This window comes from Camelus ferus, chromosome 21 (assembly GCF_009834535.1).
Source record: "Camelus ferus isolate YT-003-E chromosome 21, BCGSAC_Cfer_1.0, whole genome shotgun sequence".
In the NCBI taxonomy this organism is placed as follows: Eukaryota; Metazoa; Chordata; class Mammalia; order Artiodactyla; family Camelidae; genus Camelus; species Camelus ferus.
In genome coordinates, this window is record NC_045716.1 from 25674726 (window position 1) to 25700481 (window position 25756).

Below are 25756 nucleotides of genomic sequence, written 5' to 3' on the forward strand. Positions count from 1 at the left end.
GTCCCTGGAGCGCCGCCGATACAGCGCCTCCCCGCTGAGCCTCCCTCCAGCTGGCTCGGCTCCCTCCCCGCGCCAGTCCCAAGAGAGTCTGCCTGGGGCTGTGTCTCCACTCAGCGGGCGGAGGCGGAGTCCAGGGCTGCTGGAGCGGAGGGGCTCGGGGACGTTGCTCCTGGACCACATCGCGCAAACGCGGCCTGGTTTCCTGCCCCCGCTCAATGTCAGCCCCCACCCTCCCATCCCCGACATTCGCCCCCAACCCGGAGGTCGGGCGCCTTCGCTGCCCGCCCCTCCCCAGGCGGGGGCGCCAGGCTCTCCCAGGACCAAGCGCAAGTTGGTGAGGCGCCACTCCATGCAGACTGAGCAGATCCGCCTGCTAGGGGGCTTCCAGAGTCTAGGCGGGCCTGGGGAGCCCGGCCGCTGAGAGGAGTGAGAGGAGCCAAGAAGGGTGGGGATCAGGACCTCGATGGGACAGGTGGGACAACCAGCTCACACACACACCACGGACATAGGGGTCTCTTGCATGTGCTCATGGGCACGGTGCACACACACATGGGTAAACATGTGTCCACAAGCACAGTACCCATATTTGCAGGGAAGGGTAAGTACTCAATTTATTGGGCATAGGGACATGCATTCATGCCCTGGTCACTTCACATGCATGTGGGAATTACTTGTGTACCCACAGGCACGACACACACAGGGCCACTTGTGCTAGGGCCCCAAAAGGGTCCCAAACTCACTTGCATTTGTTCAAAAGCAGTAGTGAGCCCCTATTTATGGGGTAGTCTAAAATCTCTTTACCCTCCTGCAATAGCAATCCCTTGCTTTCCATGTATGCCCTGCAACACAGCCCGCTCATGATTTTGGACACTCCACCCTCTTCGTGAATCTCCACCCCATCTGCAGGTCTTGCTTCTCTCTCCAGGACTGGCTTCTTGTTCACACCCTGCTTCCAGCCCTAAACACTTTTCAGGATATCTTCTTTACTCTCCTTAGGGGTTTCCTGCAGCAATCCTAAGCCTCAGTTCTGCTGCTGCCCTTCCTGCTTTCAGCTTTACTTCTCAACTTCCTGCTTTTTCTTCCCACCCTGTTGCCCCAACCAATACAACAGGTTGTCTCATTTTCCCAGGGGGTGGGTCATGGGCTCTAAGCTGCTCTTCTGTCAGAGCTTATGAACACCCCCACAGGTAGAAGTGGGGAGTAACCCTAAATCACTTCTCTCTCCACTTGACATATCAAATAAATGTGTTCAGAAGTCTCTGTTTTGTCACTTCTGCCGGGAGTGGGGGGTGTGGGGAATGAGGAATAGGGAGGGAGGGTGATGCTAACTGCAGCTGTAAGTATCTAGAGGATACGTCAAGATTCTAGCCACATTCTTTCCAGACCAACTGTGGTTGTAGAAGAAAAGGTACGTGTCCTGTGTCCTGAAGGTTTTAAGGCATTTGATAGGTTTTCATTTCTCTCCTATGTCCATCCTCAAATGCTTTACTTAAGATTCCTACAAAGAATCCCTCCCACCATCAGCAGATATATCCCAGTAGGTTAACTGTCCCTCTTTCAAGCTTCCTATTTCTTTTTTAATGTGTGTCTGTGTGTATATACATATATTTAAGTATAGTCAGTTTATAATGTGTCAATTTCTGGTATACAGCATAATGCTTCAGTCATACACGAAGACACATACATTCAAGCTTCTTATTTCTTAACCACTCAGTCTTTCCTTGGGGGTTTAACTGTCACCTTACCAGGTGTATTTTATCCATTTTCTTCCACTTCTGCCTTCTGTTTCCCCATCTTTGATTTCTGAGCCACTGTAGGATGGAGAGAGAGAAAGAGAGAAATCTGGAGACAGAGAGAGAGAGACAAAGGGAGAGAGAATTAGTTATTATGACCTCACCTAGGTAAAAATGGTATGATTGTCAACTGACAAAGGCTGTGTAATGTGTGTGTGTGTAATTGTGTAGAAGTAATTGGAGGAACCCAGCCTGACAGGTTTAATGAACAAAAGTACCTGTCTTAATCTTCCCTGTGGACCTTTCAGCTTGCTGGTTTTCTTCCTATATTCTAACTTCCTTACTCTAATGAGAGGTAGGGGAGCAACCCATTCTACTCTTTCTTACTCTCTCAAGTTTAAAATATATGAAATCAGAAAATTACCCAATGATGTGGTGTAATGAAAAAAATAAAACTGTTGGGAATCAGAAGATTTATGTCTGAATCCCCTTTACCATCTTCTGACTATTTAATTTTGGGCAATTTTTCTAGCCTCTCAGTCAGCTTCCTTATCTGTAAAATAAGAAAATCTAGTTAGTGATTGTGATTATTAAATTAAACTGCACTACAGTATATTGTTTAGTGTCTGATATATAGTAAGTATACGCTCATTAAATGTCAGTATCTTTCCTCCCTTTAGCTCCACCACCGATTGCATGTGATCTTGGACAAGTCACATCACTTCTCTGAACCATTTTCCTCATCTATATTTATGTAATGCAATGGTCGGGGACAAAGGCTCTCTGAGAATCCTCTCATCCGGTCTACAGTTCCCCTCAGCCTTGCACGTAGGCCTATCTTTTGACCCCAAACCTCGCCCCAGGGGTCTGACCCGCTTTCTAGCACTCTCCGCAGGACTCCCAAAGACGCGCCCAACCTAAGCTTCTGCGCTATGGAGGGTTATCACTTTTTCTCTTTGCAATTGGTTGTTCAGAACCTCCGCCCTCCTCAATAACTGGCCTATGGCGGAACTGCAGCAGGCCAGCTCCCGCCCCCTCGCCGGTGATTGGCATAGGACGTGTATGGTCCCCGCCCCCGCTTGACTGACGGCTGGGCTCCGGCCGCTCCTTCAGTCCCTGGGCGCTCGCTGGCGGGGGTGGCTGGGACCGTTAGCTCGCCGGGCTGGCAGGCTCCGGGCCGCTACTCCGCTGGCGGCCAGGATGGAGACCTTGCGAGCCCAGCGGCTGCAGCCTGGAGTGGGCACCAGCGGAAGGGGCACTCTGCGAGCGCTTCGGCCCGGGGTGACTGGGGCGGCGGCTGCCACCGCCACACCCCCAGCGGGCCCCCCTCCGGCCCCCCCGCCCCCCGCCCCGCCCCCGCCGCCGCTGCTCCTTTCTGGGGCCGCGGGGCTGCCGCTGCCCCCCGGCGCTGCTGGCAGCCCCGCGGTGCTGCGGGAGGCCGTGGAGGCCGTGGTGAGGAGCTTCGCCAAGCACACGCAGGGCTATGGCCGAGGTGAGTCTGCGGGTCTGGCCTCCTGCGGGACACCCTCTGTAAGGGAGTTTTGCTCCCACAGTCCTCTGGATCGCTTTTCCTGGCGCAGAGCCCTCACATTGCATTTCCTTTTGGGGAATTTCCTTTTGGGACACACACACATACATTCATATTCATGTTTAAGCCTCCCACCCTTCCCCTTTATTGAGTTACTATTATATTCTCCAGGGATCCTTTTTTTTTTTTACAGATATAACCCTCTTTTCTTCCCAATGTTTTCTCCTTCAGGAATGAAATTCCTCCTGTAGCTTAATGCCTTAACATCTTTCTCCTTTTGGGGACCAGGCCCCATTGTGTGGGATCCTATCCTTTATCTCAGATCCAAGACATTTCTCAACCATACCCTCTCAATCTTCTGTGATCTCAGCAATTCCTGGCTTCCGGCTAATTTACTCCATCTCCTTAACCTTGACTTTTAAATTCTTTTCTTACTTATGTCACTCTGAAATTTCCAATGCAACTTCAGATTTGCTGGGAAATTAGGCAGTGCTTTCACAAGTCACTTATAATGGTGCTTGTAAATCTGGACCCATACCATTGAGTCCACACCAGCTTCCTGTGACTTAGCACCTCACTTTGGTGTCTTTTTTAGTATGGAGCCTCACGACTCCAGCCTCTCTGTCTGACTCTGTTTTCCTGGCCCTTGCCCAGGAACTAAGGATAAATCCCAGGGCTTGGCTCTCTCAATGTTAAATTCAGTGGAAATGAGCCAGGCAGAAACCCTTCCATTAGAAATCTTCATCTGAAAGATGCCTAATTTCTAGGGTTTCTGAGAAGGGGGATGTGAGGATTTTCTTTGTTGTTTTTGTTTAACCAGTGCAGAATTTCCAGAGTTTGAGTTCCAGATCTATAGTATAACAAGGAATATATAGTGAGGGCTGTGAGATACAGAATTCCGGTCTGGAATTTCTGAGACATCACTTCTCTCTGCTTGGCCAGGTCCTGCCTGACCTGGAAGTGACTGTATTTTTAACTTTCTAGTTTACCAATAATACATGGAAAGGGTTATGAGGCTTTCAATATAGATAGTAAGGACTTTTTTTTTCCTCCCTGAAAAAGTGTAGTGAAAAGAGCACACACAGGCTTTAGAGTCAGAAAAGTCTGGATTAAATCCCAGATTAAATCTCTGTCACTTGCCAGCTGTGCCTTTGCGGAAGCCACTTAACCTCACTGAGCTTCAGTTTCCTCAAGAATTATGATGTGGACTAAGTGAGATGTTGCACCTGACACATAATGGGTACTAAAAAAATGACAAATACTCTCTCAAATGTACTGGTTCATATTTCTTTGAGAAGAACATGTCTTATTTTCTCCCACTGTTGAATCCTAACAATGTAAACACGGAGATTTCTATGAAAACAGATTTTAGATTCATTTTGTTATATATGCCAATGATAAATTTACCAGAAATTTTCCTTTGTTTTTCAATAATTTGAACTCCTACGATGGGGCAGGCACCTTGCTAGGTGCTGGGAATACAAATGCATATGAGCCTGAAGTTCATCATGAGGGAATATAATTGTTTTTCAAGTTTAATTCCTAGATTTAACAAGGCTATGTAATGGAATTGCCATCAGCTATTGTCCTGTTGTTTCGGGTCTCTTTAAGTTGAGACCAAGGGAAGGTTTTTGCCTCCGGGCATAGGAGTAGCCAGGAGTGGTCACCCTAAATCTGAACAATTCTTCTGAGAAACTTTCAGGTGTTTATTAATATTGTAGAGGAGCATACCCTTTTTCTTATCTGTGTTACCTGGAGGGGCTCTGGTCTAAACTGAGTATTCTGTAAAAACTTTTTCATTTCCTTAGAAAGGATGAGGGAATAAGGGGATTATACTGACAAAGATCAGTCAGGATTTAGACTTTCCAACAATTTTCTCTTCCAACCTCCCTACCTCCCACCACAGTCCTTCTTTTATTCTTGAGTTTCTCATTTCCAGTCTGGGTGTCCAGCCAGTACTTTGGGAGAGTTTGGCAGATAGTTCAGCTTCAGGGAAGCAGAATCTCTGCCGATTTGGCTCAGAAGTCGTTCACCACATGGAATCACTTATTCTGCTTCAATTAATAGACAAAGCTGCCATTGGCATGTGCCCACATAACCTTGTGACTGATGGCATGGTATTTGGGGGCTGGCTCTATTCCCCTGAATACAATTTACTTTAGTCTTTTCACAGACCATTCCCCAATGCAGTAATGCTTTACCGTATCATCTTCAGTTCAGATCTTTCATCTTCTTCCTGACTGCTCCAAATTGACCTTTTCTAGGCGTAGTCTTTAGATTGTCCTTCACTCATGAAGGATCTCAGCATTTATACAAAACAATTCCTCTGTTTTTCACTTGTTTGTCCTACATCTCTTCCCCTAGTCCCAACCCAAGATACACATATAGCTCAGTATGCTGTCGGACCTTAATCAGTTTATGTGTATACGATTTGGAATCAGAGAACCTGGTCTTGCCAAGTAGTGGCTGTGTGATCTTGGATAAATTGCTTAGTCTCTCTAGGCCTCATTTGTTCCATTCACTCATTCAACAAATATTTATTGATCACAGATGCAGTGATGAACAAGACAGGTAGATACTCAGACCCTATCTTCCTGGAGCTCACAGTCAACTTTATAGAGCATGTGTGCAATAAAAGAGGATAGTACAACAGAAAGAGGGTTGGTTTGGGAGGCAAACATTGATTCTAAATCCTGGTTCTGCCACTGCGGCCTGTTCCTTAACTTGTTCACCTTTGGTAAAAACTGGGTATTATAATACCTCTCTTAATAGTTTTGTGTGGATTAAATGAGATAATGAATGTAAAGCCTGCAGCACCTAGCTAGGACTCGATGAATGGTTGCTGTTATTATGCATGTGGAAATGCTTTGAAAACTGTGCATTTGATAGGGATTGTTAACCTTACCATTTCCTTTGCCCCCTTTTCCCACATGGCATATAGACCCACCTTCTGATGGTTGACAGCTGGCAATCTCTAAGCTGGCACAATTGACTGAATGACCAAGTCACTTTCCTTGCTCTGTAACTTCTGTGTTGCCCTCTTCAAACCTATCTTTTTAAAAATTATTGCTGTCCTTTTATATCACAATCTGGTCACATGATTGGAAATTCTGCCTGGCTACTCCACTGGGTTGAACAAATGAATCTTACATGATATTTTCTGTTTAGTTGTTCCTTTTCCTCAGAACTACAGACAGTTTCTGTGTTGTACGTGACTGTAGAGTTAAAATGATTGATCTGAATATTTCCAATTTTTGGAATGTTGCATTAGACCCTCTATTAGTTTCCTGTGGCTCCTCTAACAAATTATCACAAACTTGGTGGCTGGAAACAACAGAAGTCCAAAATCAGTATCATTGGGCCAAAGTCACCAGGTCTGTGCTCACTCCAGAGGCTCTGGGGAGAGTGTTTCTTTGCCTCTTCCAGCTGCTGGTGACTGCCAGCATTCCTTGGCTTGTGACTGCATCACCCCAACCTCTGCCTCCATGTTCAAACTTTCTCCTCTCCTGTGTTACATCCAGTCTCCTTCCCTAAGGACATCTGTGACTGCATTTAGGGCTCACCCAGATAATCCACTATAATTTCTCAATCTCAAGATCCCTAACTTAATCACACCTGCGAAGTCTGCCACATAAGGTAACACTCACAGGTTCCAAGGATTAGGACCTGGATATCTCAGGGTGCATTATTCAGCCTATCCTAGTCCTCTCCCAAAGTCACTGTCACTTTGCAATCCCTCCCTTCCAGAATCTATAACACTGAATAGCACTGTGGGCTATTCAGGGGTACCTTCTACAAACTGAAATAGAAATGTTAGATGAAATATTGTTAATCAGATTCCCTATCTTAATAATAATGTGAATTATGCCAGTCCAGCCTATTCTCACCATCCGGTATGATCGGGGAGAACCTTCTCACTCACCTCTCAATTTCATTATATTTATTATCTGTCTATCCATACTGCCCTACCACAAAACTGTATTTATTTTTATAAAATTTTTATTGTAGTTTATTGTGTTATTTTAATGTTTTTACTCTGGTGGATATACAGTCTGTCTCTCTTACTACTTAGACGTTCATCTAATATTTTATCTCCTAAGGGAAAACCCAAAACTATTCTTTCTTGTTGTTCAGCATTATGGTACAAGCACTTAAATATTCCTATCTTGGTCTTTCTTGTCCCTTTTAGCCCAGCATCCATCAGTGACTTCCTAAACCCAGTGGTAGCTGTCAGTTGTGTATGTCTCAGTAATTGCTACCCTCCTACTTCTCTGTCCTTTAACCATCCTTAACTAACCCATTATATCTATTGTGTCTTACTGAAAATCTGAGAAGCACTATGAGCACCTTCCTTACACATACACATAAATACTCACATGTGCGCACACACGTGCACACACACACACAGAGGCATAATTTTACTTAAAGTTTTAGGGGGCTTGTGAACCCCCAGGAAGCTCAACCATGAACTGGACCTTGGACCCTGGGCTAAGATTCCCAAATAACATTAGCATCAGAATATCTACATTCATGCCCCAACTCTGCCACAGCTATGTGACCTCAACCAAGTCATTTACCTTTCCTTAGCCTGAATTGGGGCTAGTTGATCTCTAGAATCCCTTTCAGCTCTAGAAATGAATGAGTCTGTGAGCATTTTCAAATGCAGATCACAGTTAATTGTTTTTTTTTTTTCCTGATCACTTTGCCCAGTTTCTCATTTCATACTCACATTTCTGAAATAAGACTTCCTATTTCCTTTGGCTTTCAGTAATCATTAGAAAATGGTCCTGTACTCTTGAGCCAGAAGGGATTTAACTGGATATAGAATGGACATATGCTTCTTAATAGGACCTTCCCCATTATAGCAGTCTCCTCCCCTTCTTCTTTATTTCAGTATTCTCCCTATTGTTTGCTTGTCAGGAGAGCTGTCACCCAGTACGTTGTGCTAAATTGTCTCGAAGAGGGAACTGGGGCTGAAAAGATCTCAATGAAAAGAACAAAGGTGGCTAAGCTTTCTGGGCAGCAGTGATTTTTGAAGAGCCCCTGCTAAAGCTAAGAGTGAGAAAGAGAGAGTTTCCTTTTCATGCTGTCTTTTAATGGAAGAATGAACATTTTAAAAAGTCAGTTAAATATAGGGTATTAGAAAAGAGCGTATGCTGCTTTGCAAACTCTGGTACATGGGGTGCTTGCTTCAGTTGCAGAGCAGGTGAGATGAGTTATTATTGGCCACTAGATTTTGAACACCTTCCTGGCAGGGAATGTTTGTTATCCATCTTTGCATCTCTAATGCCTAGAATAGAGCTATGTACCTATTAAGTGCTCAAATTTTTGCTTAATGTGTGTGTGGCAGCCATGAAATGGGCTGTTTGTGTCTCCTGCTGCAGGGAGCATAACTCACTGACAGCCTTAAAATGCTGTCCCCTCTGAGTCCATCACCACATTTGCACTGAGGCCACACATGCTGCAGACTGCTCCCAGTCAATGACTAAGCGCAGCAGGAGCGCTAACTCAGGCACGTCCTGGTGAGATGTGGGATTCCTTTAGTTCGAGGACTTCCCACTGGCCTGGCCAAAGCTTTCTTGGAACTGGGCTGCAGTCTGAGACTCTCATATCCGAACTTCCTGCCTTTCTTCTCTCCTTCCACGGGTGTCAGACCTTGAACATGGTCTGAAGGCTCTCCCTCCTCCTACTTCCTCCTGAATAAATCTATTGCACGGCTGTCCCATCTTGGTGTTTTCTAATGCGATATAAAAGAATGAATGAGCTCATATTGTAACTAAGAGTAGAGAGCAGTCATGTTGGAAGATACTAGAGAATGTGTGTGATAATTTATTATTATAAGGCTTTAAAGCCATTTGAAATGTTTGGAACCTTAGAGTCAAAGCAATCCTTTCCGAAGGCAAACTGACCTCATCCCTCTTTTCCTTTAAACCCCTTCTGTAGCTTCCCATTGCCCTTGGGATAAAGCCAATATTCTAACATGACCCGCCAGCTCTGACCTGATCTGGTCCCTGCTTCTTTTTGCAACTTCGTTTTGCATTATACTACCCCTCACTCTCTTTCTTCTAGCCACACTAGTCCCTTTATTCACCATGTTCCCTGCTGCTACAGAGCTTTTGTACATGCTGTTCTTTCTGCTCAGAGCATCCTTCTCTCACCTTTTTGCCAAATGAATCCATACTTATATCTGAGCTTAAATTTCACCTTGTCAGAGTTGCAGAGGGTGTAGCTCAAGTGGTAGAGCATGTGCTTAGCATGCACAAGGTCCTGGGTTTGATCAGTTTAGACTGAAAGCTACACAGGAAAAGCAACAGAGTATGGCTTTGCTCACTTTCGTAGCCTAGCATCCAGCACATAATCTGGCACAGAGTAGACACTCAATACATTTTGTGAAATAACTGAATCCAAGTATTGGGGGATGAGGAGAACTGTTCTGGAATACAGTGTCAAGTCTGGAGTTTGATTTCACCCTATTTACCACTAATCAGTTAGCTGTTTATTGTTTCATGGATGCTGGCAGAAGTCAAGAAACTTCTGAGTCAGAGACAAAGGGCTTTATTACTTACAGCAGAGCAAGTAGCAGAAGCATCCTGTTTGCATTGGTTTCCTTTGCCTGCCAAGTCTGACGTGGAGGGCTCAGGTGATGCTTACATGGGCCATGGGTTGCATTACAGGAGAGGAATACTGAGCTTGGGGAACCTGCCATTTTATAGCAAGTAGTAAACAAGCTTATTCTTTGTCCTAAAGGGAGGCATTACCTTATCTCTCAAGGTTTCTTGCTGCAAACTCAATCCTGAGAAATGGCCCAAGTAAAGAGCAGGCAGGGCCTTGACATCTTGGCACACCTAGCAAGATGGAGAGAAGTGCAAGAGACCCGTGGAAGAGTGTTTCCCTCCAAAAAATCGTTCATGCTTAGGGAAAGCTTCGGAATTCATTCTCTTTCTCGCGTCCCTTCTCTCTCTTTCTCTCCTCCTCCCTCCCTCTCTCTCTTTATCTTTCTCATATATATAGTATACACATAGTATTGCAGGATGGAGAAGGAATCTAGGCCATGGGTTTGCTCACCGGAAGCATAGCCTGGAAGATGGCTAATACAGCCGTATTTCCGTGAGTGACAATATCACATAAAGGGTAAGAACATTGGCTCTGGAACCAAGACTGCCTGGTTTGAATTCTTGCTCTGCTGCTTCCCAGCTGTTACATCCTTGGTCAAGTCATTTAACCTCTCTATGCGTCATTTCCCTCATCTGTAAAATGGAAATAATAAAACTGCCTGCCTCATGAGGTGGTTGTGATCAAATGGGTAAAGCACTTAGAGAAAATGCACCACATTCAGTAAGTATTCAGCAGATACTAGCACTTATGATTGTGATCGTTACTACTGTTCTAGGCCAGCTGACCAACCGTGGAATAATCTACTTGTACTTCATCAGGCAGTGATAATGGTATGCTGACCTTGGAAGCTCTGGCCTCCTATATTGAAGTTACTTCCCTTTGATGTCTAGGACTAATCAAAATGTGAACTAGAGAGGTTGGGGAGGGCAGGCCTACTCTGGTCTTCCTATGCAAACAGACTTAATCACAGCCTAGGCTTATTAATTTAAATGTTACTGGTGATGGGTAGGGAACTAAGCGGGTGGACTTTTAATGTAAGCACATGTTACAGGTACCGAACTGAAGCACAGCACCACTTGGAAGCGTTCTCACTGCTGAACTTAACCACTTCTCTTTTTGTAGTGAATGTGGTGGAGGCGCTTCAGGAATTCTGGCAAATGAAGCAGTCCCGCGGGGCGGACTTGAAGAATGGGGCTCTGGTGGTTTATGAGATGGTTCCCTCCAGCAGCCCTCCCTATGTCTGCTATGTCACCCTGCCTGGGGGAAGTTGCTTTGGGAGTTTCCAGGTAAGAGCTGTGAGGCAGCAGTAGCAAAGGTAAAGGCTTATGTGCTAGTAATGGCTTTCTCTATCACTTGGCCATAAGTCACTGTCTAAAATCACAGATTTAAAGACTTGAACCAGTTCTGGGAAAATCATTCCGATAAACATCTGAGGCTCATGTGACCACAAAAGAACCTCAGTAACATGCTTTTCTTTTAACCATGCTCCAATTCAAAGTGGGTTTGAGTTTTTGCAGGCTGAAAGAAAAGCAGACGGTTAGCACCTAACTCATATTCTGATCTGGCTTTCCAACTTCCTGCTATCTCTTTTTGAGAACACAGAATAAAATTCTTTGCCCTCAGTACTTTTTCATAGGCTATGACTAAGGAAAGCAATATTTGAGTTCTCTAAGAGATCAAAGGAGAGGGACTATATATGGTGGGAGTAGTACTCATCTAAGAATTAGGAGATCTAAATTCTCATTCCCCTGACTGCCAGCAGGGCAAATCGGATAATTTCGCTGGGCCTCAGTTTCCCCATCTATAACATGAAGGAGATAGATGAGATGATTTCTAACCAGTATTTGCAGTACTAGCATTCTACAAGTCTATGGGAGACCTGTTAATATTTGATGATGAAAAGAGGTGATGCTATCATAGGATAATGAGAAATTCGACTAGTATAAATATTATCATCAAAGTGGATTTTTCACATTGTAGACAGGAAGGTAATCTTCTGAAATGTCGACTTAGAACCTGCAAAGGACGTTAGAGAAGAGACCAGACACTTATGTTCTGTTTTCCATATGGTTTGTATAACCCTTAGACAAAGGTGTACCCCCTGCTACGTGCACCCACAGCGCCTTCAATGTCTGCTATCAGATCACTTACCACAACATACCATAACTGACTGTTTCTCTCTCCTGGTTGACTGTGCTCTGCAGAGGCAGAGAGAGCGTCCGTCTTCTTGTTCAGTTTAAATCCCTACCACCAAACTCAGTGCCCAGCACGGAACAGGTACTTAGTACATCTGTTGCATGAATGAGTACCATTGCAGCTCAGTTCTTGCCTCAAACAGAAACAGTCGTAAGAAAGCTTCATTTCAAGTCAGGTGACCAGCTTTTTCTCTCAGAACCCCACCCATTTCAGAAATACAATTTTATGACCATGATGATGACTAATGTTTATCTTTTTCTTGTGGAAGATAAGATCTTTCTGTCCTTCTCCCACCTCATCATACTGCTGAATAAGGATTTGATCATTTTATGGTGATGTCCAACTAGACTATTACAGTAATTTGATTCCATTATTTCCTGAAAGGGAAGAATTATCTATCTTGGCCCCTTTTAGCTTGTATCCTTCATATCAACTTTGCAGGTGAAACTTCTCCTGGTGGTTTTCTTCACAGGTGACTTTTCAGAAAGAGCACTATACAGTAGAATGGGCAGCAGGCTAATAAACAGAGAGGAGTAGAAACAGAGACATTAAAGAAGCAAGAATACTTAGGGTTAATGCACCAAGCCCTGTACGCTGTCTCAGAGGGACCTGTCAGCTAAAGGAAACCGGGGATTATTGATACTAAGGATGGTTAAGTAGCAAACATATCCTTGTCTACTTTTTAAAACTATGACATCACTTTCTTCCTTTTCTCTAATCCTAATCATAAATGACAAAGGGCACAGAGGCCTTGGAGGCAGCCAGTAAAGATGAATTATAAAGGTGGCTAGGGATCTGAAGCGGTGTGATTCAAGACGTCTGAAAATCAGACCTGTTTTATGATACCTATGTTGGATACAATGTAAAAAACATGAATTAATTTTTAAATTTTTTCTTGTTTTCCTTGGGTCAGCTTTCCTTTTTCCTAGCCACCTCTTTCCTCTTTGCTTCCACTGGTGGGGAAAAAAAGACTATAAAATCCTTCCTCAGACCATAGACTCTGTTCAGGGATAGCTCCTTAGCTCACTGCATTACTGGGGGAACTGCCTGCACACAACTAAAAGTAAAGTCCAAGAATTCTAGATGGGTGCTTCTGATAGAGCTTAGAGGTCTGCCCTGCAGAAGCAGCTCAGACACAAATTTGTTCTAATCTTAGGATAAAAAAGATCTTGCCCATCTGCAGAAAAAGAGAACAAGGTAGATATTTCTAACAGACTGGACAGAATCTGGCTTTTGAGTAATTAATTCTGTTGACAGTTTAAACAGGGGTACTTTTCATATCCAGTGATTATATGCTGACTTCAGCGGTCTTCATTCTGCATTCAGTTTGGTATGAGCTGCAGCTGTCTCCAGTTCCTTAATGACTTCAGGATGTTGAATCAAATTTATGTTACCAAATGTCCCATCCATTTTACAATAAAAACTTTGGAGAGTGTGTTGAGCAAACTGATTTATCCAGAGTATCCAAGTGTTTTCTATCCCAAGTGTTTCTCTCCCATTTTTTCTTCCTCTCTCTCAGACACACACGTACACATATTTTCTCTCTCTCCCCTGCCCAGTTTTGCCCCACAAAAGCTGAAGCCCGGCGGAGTGCTGCAAAGATTGCACTAATGAATTCTGTGTTTAATGAACATCCTTCCCGAAGAATCACTGATGAGTTCATTGAGAAGAGTGTCTCTGAGGCCCTGGCATCTTTCAATGTAAGTTGCTTGGAGTTGGAAGGAAGGAGAGTGGGCGTGGGAGAGCCGGCAGGTTGGGAAGTCTTACATATTACCAGGAAACAGAGCGTGAACTCTTGGTTTTCTTTCCTGTCTACATTTCTGTTCTTTCTTTATTTTCTGTCAGTCTTCCGTATTACATGCTCCACATGTCTCAGTCTCTAATTCTATATATGCGTTTATGTTTTTGCTGTTATTTTGTATCTTTCATCGTATCTCTTTGATATCTAGAAACCTTTATTTCAAGATTTATAGAACTTTAGAGGTATTACAAAATAATAATTGAGCTTGAATTTTGTGTTTCCTAATTTTGGTTTAAGACTTGAGTCCCTTCTTCCTTTACCGTTCCTTTTTTTTATATGACTGTTTTTATTGTCACTTGATTCCTGCCTGCATTACTTCATCTTATTAATAAAGAATTAAAAAAATACAATATCTTGCCTTTTTACGTTTCTAGGAATGGGGAAGATGATTTATTTACTCTCTGTAAAAAGAAGATCTGTTCTTTCAAATGCTAATGATGATGACATGACCATAGCTAATCCTAACTGAGTATTTATTTTGTGCCAGGGACTATTCTAGAGGATTTATATGTATTTTATCTCATTTGATCTTTACAATAATCCCATGAGGTGTAAGTACTATGATTATTGCTATTTTACAGATGAGGAAACTAAAAACACAGAAGTGAACTTTTGCCTCAAGTGAAACAGCCTGCAGATGGTAAAGTGGCGGCTGGGACCCAGGTCGATTGACAGGCTTTTCTAGTCTAGAGGGACAGCGTAGAAATTAGCACTGCCTTCTTCTTCCCTCCACACAAGATCACCGATGGGGAGATAAAGTCGGACCAGTTTTCTGTGTCTGTTTTCTTTGTATTTAAGATGTAATTACATATATTAAACTGCTTCAGTCACCTGTTTGTAGATGAGTGTTTTACACTTTGAATCATAGTCCCTCTGTTACCTAAGAGCCACCTGCTTTTCCCCTTTTACTCTTTGCCCCAGTCAGCAGTATCTGCAGGAAATAAAAACATTTTTAATATTAATCAAATTAATTCAAATCAAGAAAGTATATTTTTCACCCTTAAATCACCTAATGTATTATACAATGGAACAGTAGTTTGGATTATAGAAAGCAGTGGTTATGAGCATGGACTCTGAATTCATTGTTTTGAAATTATGGTTCTACTTTTTTTTTGGCTTGAATTATGGTCAGTTACAATGTGTCTATCTCTGGTGCACAGCACAATGTTCCAGTCATGCATATACATACATATATTCGTTTTCATATTTTTTCATTAAAGGTTATTACAAGATATTGAACATAGTTCCCTGTGCTATACAGAAGAAACTTTTTTAAAATCTATTTTTATATGTAGTGCCTAAAATTTGTAAATCTCAAACTCCCAAATTTATCCCTTCCCACCGCCTTTCCCCAGTAACCATAAGATTGTTTACTATGTCTGCGAGTCTGTTTCTGTTTTGTAGATGAGTTCATAGCGTTATGGTTCTACTTCTTATGTGACTTTGAGCAAGTTACTTAATCTGTCTCAGTTTACTCACCTGTAAAATAGGATAACAGTTATACCTATCATTGGAGAAAAGAGAATATATTCCAGCACTTAGCACATGTTATCTTTTTAGATGCTTCTGCATGCAAGTAATAGAAAATCTCACATCAAGTTGACTTAATAAATGAAGGAAGGAAATTTATTATCATGACAGGAAGTCCAGAAGTAGAGCAGATTTCAGGGCTGGATGATTCCGTGGATCAAAAATGCCATCATCTACTGGCCCAAATTCTTTCCATCTCTCCACTCAGCCACGCTCTAGGTACTGGCTTTGCCTTTGGGCTGACCCCCTTCAGGGTGCAAGACAGCTACAGAATTGCAGGTGTTAAATACAGATACAACTACATCCGGAGACAGAAAGAGATCATCTTTTCAATCATCTCTTTAGTAGTATGGAATCTTTTCCCAGAAGCTCTCCAGCAGATCTCCTCTCTACCACCCAAAGCCCAGAATTCTCACCTTAAAAACCAGTACAGGCAAAAGGAATTAGGATTTACTCACTGGAGTTAGGATAAAATTGCTCTTCTCTGAGGCAATTTGGAGATGACTAGGCACTAGAACAAGATTAAGGTTCTATAGTAAGAAAGAAGGAAGCAGATGGTGGGTAGGTCACAGCAGTGTCTACTACAAAGTATTTAAGAAAAATAATGTAAACTATTATTTTTTTATAATTAACCCTCAAAATTGAGAACTTAGTGGATTTCTCATTAATATACCAGTGGAATTCCCATTCAGCAGAATAACAATTTTCATTTGGTCTTAGCCATGGGTAAAGTATAATGTCCACATTCTATGCTTTAAGCTTCTGTTCTTGAAAAGTCCTGAATCTGACACTGTATTGTATTATGTCTTTTGACAAATCATTTAGCCTCTGTGGGTCTGAGTTTCCTCGTTTGTAAAATAAGTAGGTTAAATTAAAATTAATTCTAATTCCTTTCTAATTATATTCTGATGTTCCTACCACTAACCAAGTATTCTGTGATTAAATGCTTATTCAATGAATAGAGTTCATTTATAATCTTGTTAGGTGTAGAAGTGTCATATGAGGCAGAAGTTCCCAATGGTGGATCAAGCCACTGTGTTGTACCCCAAGTAGGTTACAGATGTGCCATGATATTGATCCCCTCAACTCTCAGGGATCTGAGCAAGGCCTGGGGCAGATGGACTCCTCTGCCCCGCAGCCTGCTCTGTATCCTCCAGCTGGCTGTGCAGATAGGATCATAATTTTCTATGTGCCATACCATGGAAACGTTTGGAGGTACTAAGTAAGGTATCACATTCAATAATTATAGACAAAAATGAAAACAGATGCTTGCGTCAGAGCTCTAAATCCTAATAATGAAAATTACTACCTTTTTCCTTCCTCCTTCCAGCTTTTTACTTCTAAATAGAAATTTTGTGATTTTTGCTTTGCCACAAAGATTGACTACATGTGGCATGATTGTTTCTCATGAGCCACAAAACAAAATGGGTTCATTTCGAGTAGTTCTGACTTCTCATTGATTCTAGCACTGTGAAAATTAATAATAATAATAATAATAATAATAATAATAATAATAATAATAATAATAATAAACAACTAGCACTTATGGTGTACTTACTAAGTGCCTGGCATTATTTTATCTGTGATACATATACAAGAAAATCCCACGATAAACTGAATTTGGATATAACTTGCTGGCTCCTGACCTCTACTCAGTCTCCTTGCTCAAAGAGAGCAGAATAAAGTTCTTATCTTGGGAGGTGGCATGGGGTTGAGGGGAGGGGGGAGCGTGGAACTGGCTGGAACAACCAGGAAACCTCTCGGGAAGCAGGAGGAGAAAGTTGGGTTCCTGCGTTCCCAGCAGTCTCCTGGCCTCATTTTTCTAGATCAGGTTGACAAAAGGGTCACCAATAAGCCAGGAGGTGCCCTTATTTTGGAAGTCCGAGAGAGCCCCAGGATCTGAAATTATCTCCAGCAATATGAAACCACCACCAAATAGCACCAAACCAGAACCAGTACGAGCCTGGATTTGGACTGTGTAACTGGACACCAAGTCCAATACAATGATACACCCACATTTTATATTGGCTGGAATTGTTAGACTACATTTATCCCTTTATAAACTTTAAAAAATCTCTAATTCTTAAAACATCCTATAAGGTAGACCTATGATTATTCTCATTTTACAGAAAAGGAAACTGAGGAACAGACAGGTTAAGTGACTTCACCAAGGCCACAAGACTGGTAGGAGCTCCAGGCTATGCTCTTACCTTCTACACTGCATTGTTTTTTGCATATACTAGGCTTGCAGATAGGATAGTATGTCTTAGTTTTACCCCTGCAGGTCATGTCACCAATAGAAGACACAGGAGGCAAGTGTCCAGGAGGCCAAACTGCCACCCAGAATTTGCCATGCTTATGACTCATACTGTCTCCCTTTAAAATGCATTTGCCAGTTGTCCTCTAGGCTAGTCCAGTCCTGTATGCTGAACTCACTCTGTTATTTTGGGTAAATCAGGACTTTTCTCTATGTCTCAGTGTTCCCCCTTTGTAAAACAGGGAAAATCAGCCTGACCTTCCTCTATCACTCAAGTTAAAATGTATGATGACTTCCGAGTCCTTTAGGACTGTGCTGACCAGCAGAATAGCCACTAGCCACATGTAGCTACTGAGCACTTGACATGTGGCTAGTAGGAACTGAGATGTGCTGTAAGCATGAAAGAGACACCAGATTTTGAAAACTTAGTACAAGAAAAAGAATGTTTCATTAATAAGTTTTATACTAATTATAGTTGAAATAATATTTTGAGTATACTGGGTTAAATAAAATATGCTATTAAAATTAATACTTATTGTTTAGTTTTACTGTAATGTGGCAACTAAATGAAACATGTGGCTTGCATTATATTTCTCTTGGACAGTGCTGCTTGAGGTGATAATCCTGACTGAAAATCTATTTGTCTTTTCCTTTCCTCTGTTACCAGGGCAACAGGGAGGAAGCTGACAACCCAAATACAGGGATTGGTGCCTTCCGATTCATGTTGGAATCCAACAAGGGCAAGTCAATGTTGGAGTTCCAGGTATTATACTATTCCTCCCACTCCCCTGGCTCTAATAACATGGGTCAGCCTGCGTATACACACATATATGTGTGTATATATATATACACTATATATTGTACTATATATAACACAATATATATGTACTATTTGTCTGGCTGTCTATACACACACACAGACACACACACACACACACCTCCTACTAATCCCTAACTCACTAACACTCAGTTGGAAAGGAAAGGAGAGAAAGTTATGAGAATATTTTTCAAAATGTAAATATCTTCCTTCCCCCAGGGACATATCAGAGTTGGTATGAGATGTTTCCACAAATACATTTTCGCCTGTAATTCTGACGCAGCCTCCCAGTGTCCCAGCACTGAATATTTTCTTCTTCCAGGAGCTGATGACAGTTTTTCAACTGCTGCACTGGAATGGCAGCCTTAAGGCCATGAGGGAAAGACAGTGCTCTCGGCAGGTGAGAGTCCCTGTGGGGGAGGGGAGTCTGGCAGAAGGACAATTCTGAGGTGACTGTCGTGTTAGAAATACACAGGCCTACCAGATTGTGAATACTGAAAGCCTTACTTAGGGTGCCCTCTTCATCCTTGTAATCTTTCCTATTTAAACCTTAACTGTGATTCTTTTACCTGCCTTGCTTCTCCCACCAGGAAGTTTCCTTTAAGAATCTCCTCAGAGGACTCAAGTGCTGACTCCAGTTAGGACTCAAAGGCTGGGAGTTCCTAGTCCCAGTTGGGTCAATGTGGTGGGAACCTTTATTTTGTCAGTGACTTTCACATTCCTCTCGCCCTCCAGGAAGTACTGGCTCATTATTCACACCGGGCCCTAGATGACGACATTCGCCACCAAATGGCACTGGACTGGGTGAGCCGGGAGCAGAGTGTGCCAGGAGCACTGTCTAGAGAGCTGGCCTCTACTGAGCGGGAACTGGACGAAGCTCGGCTGGCAGGCAAGGAGCTGCGCTTCCACAAGGAGAAGAAAGATATTCTTATGCTGGCTGCTGGGCAGTTGGGCAATATGCATTCTTCCAACTGCTAGGCATCCACCCACATACGCCCCATCCTCCCCAGGCCCTTTTTTATATGTCCTTTCTAAAACTTAGTGTGATTCCTGTACATACTTTCTCAACTTTATACTTTAAAATACAGAATATATATGTGTATGTATGTATAAATTCTACACTTGGATTCCTATTTGCTAAGAGATCATTTTTCTTACTTCTAGTTTTGGGATGTAGTTGCATTTGAAACATCTCCGTGTCGCTTGACAAACAGAGCAGGCTGTCTTTGGAGCTTTGTTGGCTCTTACACTCCCAGTAACTCTGTAGTCATTTTAACAGCGCAAAATGATTGACTGTGTTCATGTTTCCTTCTTTTCAAATAACAGGGAGCTTGAATAAGGACTGTGTGCCCCACCCTAACCCTCATTCTTCCTTTCTCTTGGACCCAATGGGGCATGAAAATGAAGACTTTGGCTTTGGCTTATCTTAAGCTGGGCCTATGTGGTACCAAGCTGTTCCTCCAGTAACCAGATATTTCATAGCCTACACCACCCTCTCCCCCCTCCCCCCACCACCTTACTCCTCCTCTGCCTCCAGATGGTACTTCATTTTGAGGCTTTCCTTACTTTATTATTTAGAAGGAAGTGAAGATCTGGTTTCTTATTTTTAAAATTATTGCTGAGAAACTGCCCAGGAATAAGAGAAGACTTATAAATACAACCTGTAGGGGTTTATCATGTAACGCTGCTTCTGGGGCACAGGTACCACACCAGCAGTCCAGGTCTCCAGATGTGCTCTGCTGAAGGGGTCAGGATTGAAGCCGCTTATCTTCAGTTTTCCCTTTTCATTCCTCCTCCCCTCCTTACCTTAGTCAAACCCTGTCTTTAGACATTCCTGCCTGCAAAGATTGGTAGAAGGTAAAACATGTTTCCCTCCTCTCTCTCCTCTCATCATTTTGCCCTTTGGAAACAGTATCTGTCCAATTTGGTGAGGGCCATGTCCCTCCTATTCCCACGAAGTTGCTGCTGTTTACTACCTTGGATGTACATACCTTAGATTCATGTTTTCTCTCTTTTCTTTCCTCTTCCTTTCCTTTGATTATTAGAGCATGAGCTGATCAGGAAAATTAGATGAGACTTTGGCATTATGGCACTTCCTTATTGGAACCTTGAGAGACTACAGGAAAGGAAAGAGAATCAATGATCAGCTGCTTGTGTTTTTAATACTGTTCTCTTCCCCCACCTCTTTCCTAGGGGAAATAGGACAGAAATGATCTGGAGTACAGCGAAAGCATTTCCCTTTGGGAAGTTTTTTTGTGGGTCTCTCTAAAATATATTTCCCCCTTTTTTCTGTAATCTCCTTTATGCTGTGTTATAGTTCAATGCACTTTCTAAACTGAGTTTGAGAAACTCAATGCTCCTGCAGTTGTACTTCCCATTTAACAATTATGCACTTTGCTTTTAGAGATAGGTTAGGAAACATGCTACAATTTGCTGTTTTGGATCAGATAGGGAAAAGATGAAAGTTAGCTTTCTTACTTTTGAAATCATCTTGGTGACCAGTACTTGTGGGATCAGAGGTAAGGAATCTAGCAGCAATTGTATTAGTGCTTGAAAGAGATGTCCTTGAATTCTCCAAGCCCCATCTCTGTATTCCATGAAGCAAATGTAGGGTTTGAGCAGAGGCTCCTACATTAAATAAGACGTGTGTCTATTCAGTCTTTATGGATACTTATAATCCAGAAATCATAAACCCTCTTTTCTCCTGTGCTCTTTTCTCTGGGAAGTGTTAAGGCATGTGAGTTGTGGGAAGAATTTGTCCTTGCACCCCCTGGATTATTTTTCTCAAATATCTACCAGTAAGAGCCCAAAGAACTTGAGAAAAATTGTTCCCGTATCTGTCCACTTCTGGTGTTAAAGTTTTACTTACCTTTTTAGTACTTTCTTTGTATTTTATATGTACAATTTAATACAATTAAAAATAAATTTTTGTCTAGTAAGCCAGACTGACTCTTTCTTGAGACTTATGTATCAGAGGATACTTTCTCTTACATATATACACTTAAAAAGAACTCCTATGAGTATTTTTGGGGTGGTAGAAATAAGGTTGTACTACCAGGGGAGGGTATTCCGTTTCCCCTTCTCCAGACATTTGAGGAGCTTGGATTTTGTCCTTGGCACTTTCTCCTCAAGCTCTCCCCACTTCTGCTGGCAATCTCACCCACAAAGGTGGCTTAAACGCTATCATACACACAATTCTCAAACCTATTTCTTCCATCCCAACCTGTTTTGAGCTTTTCTGTTTTTCTCCTGAGCTCTTACATCTATATTTCCACACACTGAACATTACCACCCGGATGACACAAGCTCTTTGAACTTACATAACTAAAATAAAATCCTTTTCTCCATACATGCTCCTCTTTGACTCCCCAGATCTGTTATTGAAATTATCTGCCCAGTTATCTAAGCTAGAACCTCAGATTCATCCTCAATTCTCCCCTAATATCATCTAATCAGTCACTTACTGTTGAGTTTACCTCCTATATAAACTTCCTAACCTGCTTTGTCCATATCTACTCTCTTAGTTCAGTCCTTTTTCACCTCTGAGCTGGACCACAGCAGTCTTTTCCTAACTAGTCTCTACCTTCATTCTTAACATCCTCCACACTCCTATCAGATTTCTTTCTAAAATACTTATAGCTGTACCAATCCCTTGCTTAAACCATCACTTAGCTATCTTTACCTTTGGCAGCACTTCCCAAAGGTTTATATGTGAACCCTTGGTGTTACCTGAGATGACTTTAGGTGGTAGATGGGGAAACATTTTTATTTTTACTAGTTATGTTTTAATCTGAGTTTGTAATAGAAAAAATTTTTTTTCCATTTATGGCAGTGATATTTAAACTTAGTGTAAACTTTTTAAAATGCCAGTCTATTTAAGGAAAAATAAGAACCAAAAATAGTGTGGGGGCTATTTGCAAACATTAAAAATTATGAGTACTAAAATATTGAACTAGAAACATTTCTTGCCTACAGGGTAAGTTCCAAAATCCTTAGCATGGCATACAGTTTGACCATAAACTATACTTCCAGCTTTATTTCCTAGTTATAGAGCATCAGGAATACAGAGTTTCTTGCCATTCTGACAATAAACAATAAACAAGTCAAAATAGACAATAAACAAGTCAGAAAGTAAGCAAGGTAATTAAAGCTTTGAGTTTAAATCCTGTGAAGGAAATAAGAGTGAAGACCCCAAGAGCTGGAGTGAGAGGATCAGGGACAGAGATTTGCAAAAGTCCTTAGATGGGAAGGAGTACAACATAGCTGAGAGAAAGTATAGGGAGAGTTTAATGGGTGAGAGGGAAGAATGGTGGTGGAAGAGGTGGGAGAGAGGCAGAGCAGGCTGTGTGAGCCTGAACTTTTTCATTCTAAGTGCAAAAGTAAGTCAAGGGAGGATTTTCAGTAGAGATGTAACCAACTCATTTTTCCAAAGACCACAGTACCTACTGCAGAGAACAGATTTATCTAAGTCTCAGTACAACTGCTTTCCCTGTAAAACTACCCAACCTTAAAGTCCTAGTTCAAATGGAGGGCCCCCCTTACATGCACTCTCCTTACTTCCAGTCCTATTAGAAATTTTCTTTGTTCCGCCATAGAACTTTGTGCTATGGCAATGATCACTTTCCTAATGTAATTATAAAGTGACTGTTGACAACACAGGAATTTCCCCGTTCTGCCAGCACCTCTTAAAATATTAGACACACATATCGACATTCATAACTGTTTGACTTTAACATTAATAAATAAACCCACAGTCCACTATTGTTTAAGGTCTATGTAGATTCCAGAATGTGGGGGCAACATGGGTTTTGCCTCAACTCCTAGGTTTTTAAATGTTAAATATTTGTACCATCCTCAGAGAAGCTAAAGCTCCTATTTTGTTCAAAGCCGTGATTTTTCTTTTTTAATTTCCGTAAGTGGAGGAAAGAATTTGAGTGAGTTTTCTTTTTCTTTAAGGTTGATATTTGTCTCCCCAATCTTATTTTACCGGACAACCAGGTCTGCTAGGGTTTTTTTAGGAGAGAAAATTCGTGCTGCAGTACGTTCCAGAAGCAGCTTTTTGAGGCAGAACTGCTGACTGAACTACATTTTTTTTTTTTTTTTAATGCTTCCATCATAGATCAGGCTGCTCCTCGGCACAGTATAGGTCTGGAAGTTTCTAGAGAAAAAATCTCTCTTCAACTTCCATTCCCTAGTATGGAGTGAAAGGAGACGCGAAGCAAGCCTTTAACAAAAAAAAAACCAGGCTGGGCGTCTCTGTCAGCTACCCTATTTCAGCGGAAGTTATTGACTCCGCCCACCCCCTCGCCTGTCCCTCTCAGAGCCGGGGCCTTCCGCTCACGACCCGCTCAAGATGGCTACGGAACACTTCCGGGATATTCCCAAACTAGGCCCGCCTCCGTTGCGTATTTTCACCGCGCCGAGGGCGGGACTTAGAGTTAGTTTTTGATTGGTCAATTTGACTGGCGACCTTTCCCCTCCGCGACAGCTACCGGAGGAGCCTCGGGCCTGAGAGGCACGGCCGGGAGTTAGAGCGAAGGCAAGATGGCTGACGTGCTGGATCTTCACGAGGCCGGGGGCGAGGACTTCGCCATGGATGAGGATGGGGACGGTGAGGACAGTGGAGGCGGCTGCGGGAAGCGGGGAAGGTGCGAGAGAAGGGCGTATTAGAAAAACGTAATCTCCCTTCTCCCCAGCGAGGAGGATGCGAGCGGGGAACTGGCTTTCCGTTGGCTTGGAGACCCCGCCTCCTTCGGGAGGAACGGGGGCGGTCCAGGAAGGGACTGAGACTGGAGGTGGTGAGGTCGGCTTTCAAATGATGTCTGGAAAAGAGACGCTAGTTGTAAACTGTTATCTCTGTCACTTATTCTTTCACTTCTGGGGTTCCAGAGAGCATCCACAAACTGAAAGAAAAAGCAAAGAAACGGAAAGGTCGTGGCTTTGGCTCTGGTGAGTGTTTGTGGGTGGAATGGGGTCTAGAATGGTGAGAACTATGAGTTTTGGAGTCCCCATTCAGAGTTATGGTGAGCAGTGGGAGATGGGGGATTTTCCGGTGATCTCGTGTATGTTTCTAATAGAAGAGGGGTCTCGAGCGCGGATGCGTGAGGATTATGACAGCGTGGAGCAGGATGGTGATGAACCCGGACCACAGCGCTGTAAGTAAAATGGAGATTGTCTGTAGAGAATTAGGAAACAATGAAATAAAACCCAGTAGGAATGGGGTCAGAGGTAGCTTAACCAATCTCTGTGGTGTCTGCACATAGTCTACTTCTGTGATCTTGTTTTGAAGTTTTTCTCTCATAAGCTCAAACAGCCTCCCTCCCTTCCCCAACAGCTGTTGAAGGTTGGATTCTCTTTGTCACTGGAGTCCATGAGGAAGCCACGGAAGAAGACATCCATGATAAATTTGCAGAGTATGGGGAAATAAAAAACATCCATCTCAACCTGGACAGGCGAACAGGATATCTGAAGGTATCCTGAGTGATACTCCATTACCTCTCTTCCCCCATAACCCTTAGACAGCGTTGGTAGTTCTCCCGTGTTTGTTGTGGTTGGCCAAGAGCAAAGTTAAAATAAAATGACATTGGGAATTGATTTTGTTAGACATAGCAAAGAGACAGAAACAGACACACAGTTGTATATATAATAGAGGTATATGATGTATATTCGTTGTTGAGAGTATGGATTTTTCTATTTGAATAGAAAATAGCTTGCTGGAATAGGAGGGTTTTCATAATCTGTCTTTTCACTTGTCCTAGGGGTATACTCTAGTTGAGTATGAAACATACAAGGAGGCCCAGGCTGCTATGGAGGGACTCAATGGCCAGGATTTGATGGGACAGCCAATCAGCGTGGACTGGTGTTTTGTTCGGGGTCCACCCAAGGGCAAGAGGAGGTAAAGTGGAGAGGGCAAACACTATCTCAGTGAAGAGAATATGAGCAAAACAGAATAAGGACATTGTATTGTATTTCTCTGATGGGCCCTATCTCTTTTCCTTGTCCCTAGAGGTGGCCGAAGACGCAGCAGGAGTCCAGACCGAAGGCGTCGCTGACCCATCTTCTGTTGTTCTGGTGTTCTCTCCAGAGGTTCCATTTGACCATGCAGCTTTGGGAAAATAGGGCTGGGGTGGAACTCACTGTGTTTTATATTTAATCTCTTACCCTTTTCTGCTTAGTGTTTCTTTTGAGTTATGAATAAATGTCCCATTTTTGTTTTCTACATTTAAAATTACTTTCCTGTTCTGACATTGCAAGCTCTGAAGCACTATTTACAGTAAGG

At 42.7% G+C, this 25756-nt stretch overlaps 2 protein-coding genes and 1 long non-coding RNA gene across 4 annotated transcripts; 2 read left to right on the top strand and 1 right to left on the bottom strand.

Moving 5' to 3' along the window:
- Positions 1–159: 159 nt before the first annotated feature.
- On the bottom strand, positions 160–10064 carry LOC116658761. The gene is made up of 3 exons (XR_004314063.1): positions 9987–10064; positions 8007–8016; positions 160–169 (listed from the first exon to the last, which is right to left on the bottom strand). It is a non-coding gene; the product is annotated as an uncharacterized LOC116658761 (long non-coding RNA).
- LIX1L (limb and CNS expressed 1 like) lies at positions 2823–21420 on the top strand. The gene is made up of 6 exons (XM_032464407.1): positions 2823–3225; positions 10999–11162; positions 13632–13772; positions 18328–18423; positions 18800–18877; positions 19213–21420. The coding sequence occupies exons 1-6, from the start codon at positions 2934–2936 to the stop codon at positions 19453–19455; spliced, it is 1014 nt and encodes a 337-aa protein (XP_032320298.1). The 5' UTR covers positions 2823–2933; the 3' UTR covers positions 19456–21420.
- Positions 21421–23930: 2510 nt separating this feature from the next.
- RBM8A (RNA binding motif protein 8A) lies at positions 23931–25705 on the top strand. Of its 2 annotated transcripts, none has more exons than XM_006172743.3 (6): positions 23931–24088; positions 24367–24426; positions 24558–24632; positions 24812–24948; positions 25236–25372; positions 25484–25705. In XM_006172743.3, exons 1-6 carry the CDS (start codon positions 24022–24024, stop codon positions 25527–25529), a joined length of 522 nt encoding a protein of 173 aa, XP_006172805.1. In that variant the 5' UTR covers positions 23931–24021; the 3' UTR covers positions 25530–25705. The 2 variants fall into 2 exon arrangements, with proteins under 2 accessions (XP_006172805.1, XP_006172804.1); XM_006172742.2 differs by having other exon boundaries at positions 23932–24088; positions 24555–24632.
- The last annotated feature ends 51 nt before the right edge of the window (positions 25706–25756 follow it).

What these genes read in the sequence shown, in the direction of transcription:
- LIX1L (XM_032464407.1), top strand. Translation starts at nt 2,934, where the DNA reads ATGGAGACCTTGCGAGCCCAGCGGCTGCAGCCTGGAGTGGGCACCAGC. An exon ending in CACGCAGGGCTATGGCCGAG is followed by an intron (nt 3,226 to 10,998) that starts GTGAGTCTGCGG and finishes CTCTTTTTGTAG; the next exon opens with TGAATGTGGTGGAGGCGCTT. An exon ending in AAAGACAGTGCTCTCGGCAG is followed by an intron (nt 18,878 to 19,212) that starts GTGAGAGTCCCT and finishes CTCGCCCTCCAG; the next exon opens with GAAGTACTGGCTCATTATTC.
- RBM8A (XM_006172742.2), top strand. Translation starts at nt 24,022, where the DNA reads ATGGCTGACGTGCTGGATCTTCACGAGGCCGGGGGCGAGGACTTCGCC. An exon ending in AGGTCGTGGCTTTGGCTCTG is followed by an intron (nt 24,427 to 24,554) that starts GTGAGTGTTTGT and finishes TGTTTCTAATAG; the next exon opens with AAGAGGGGTCTCGAGCGCGG. An exon ending in CCACCCAAGGGCAAGAGGAG is followed by an intron (nt 25,373 to 25,483) that starts GTAAAGTGGAGA and finishes CCTTGTCCCTAG; the next exon opens with AGGTGGCCGAAGACGCAGCA.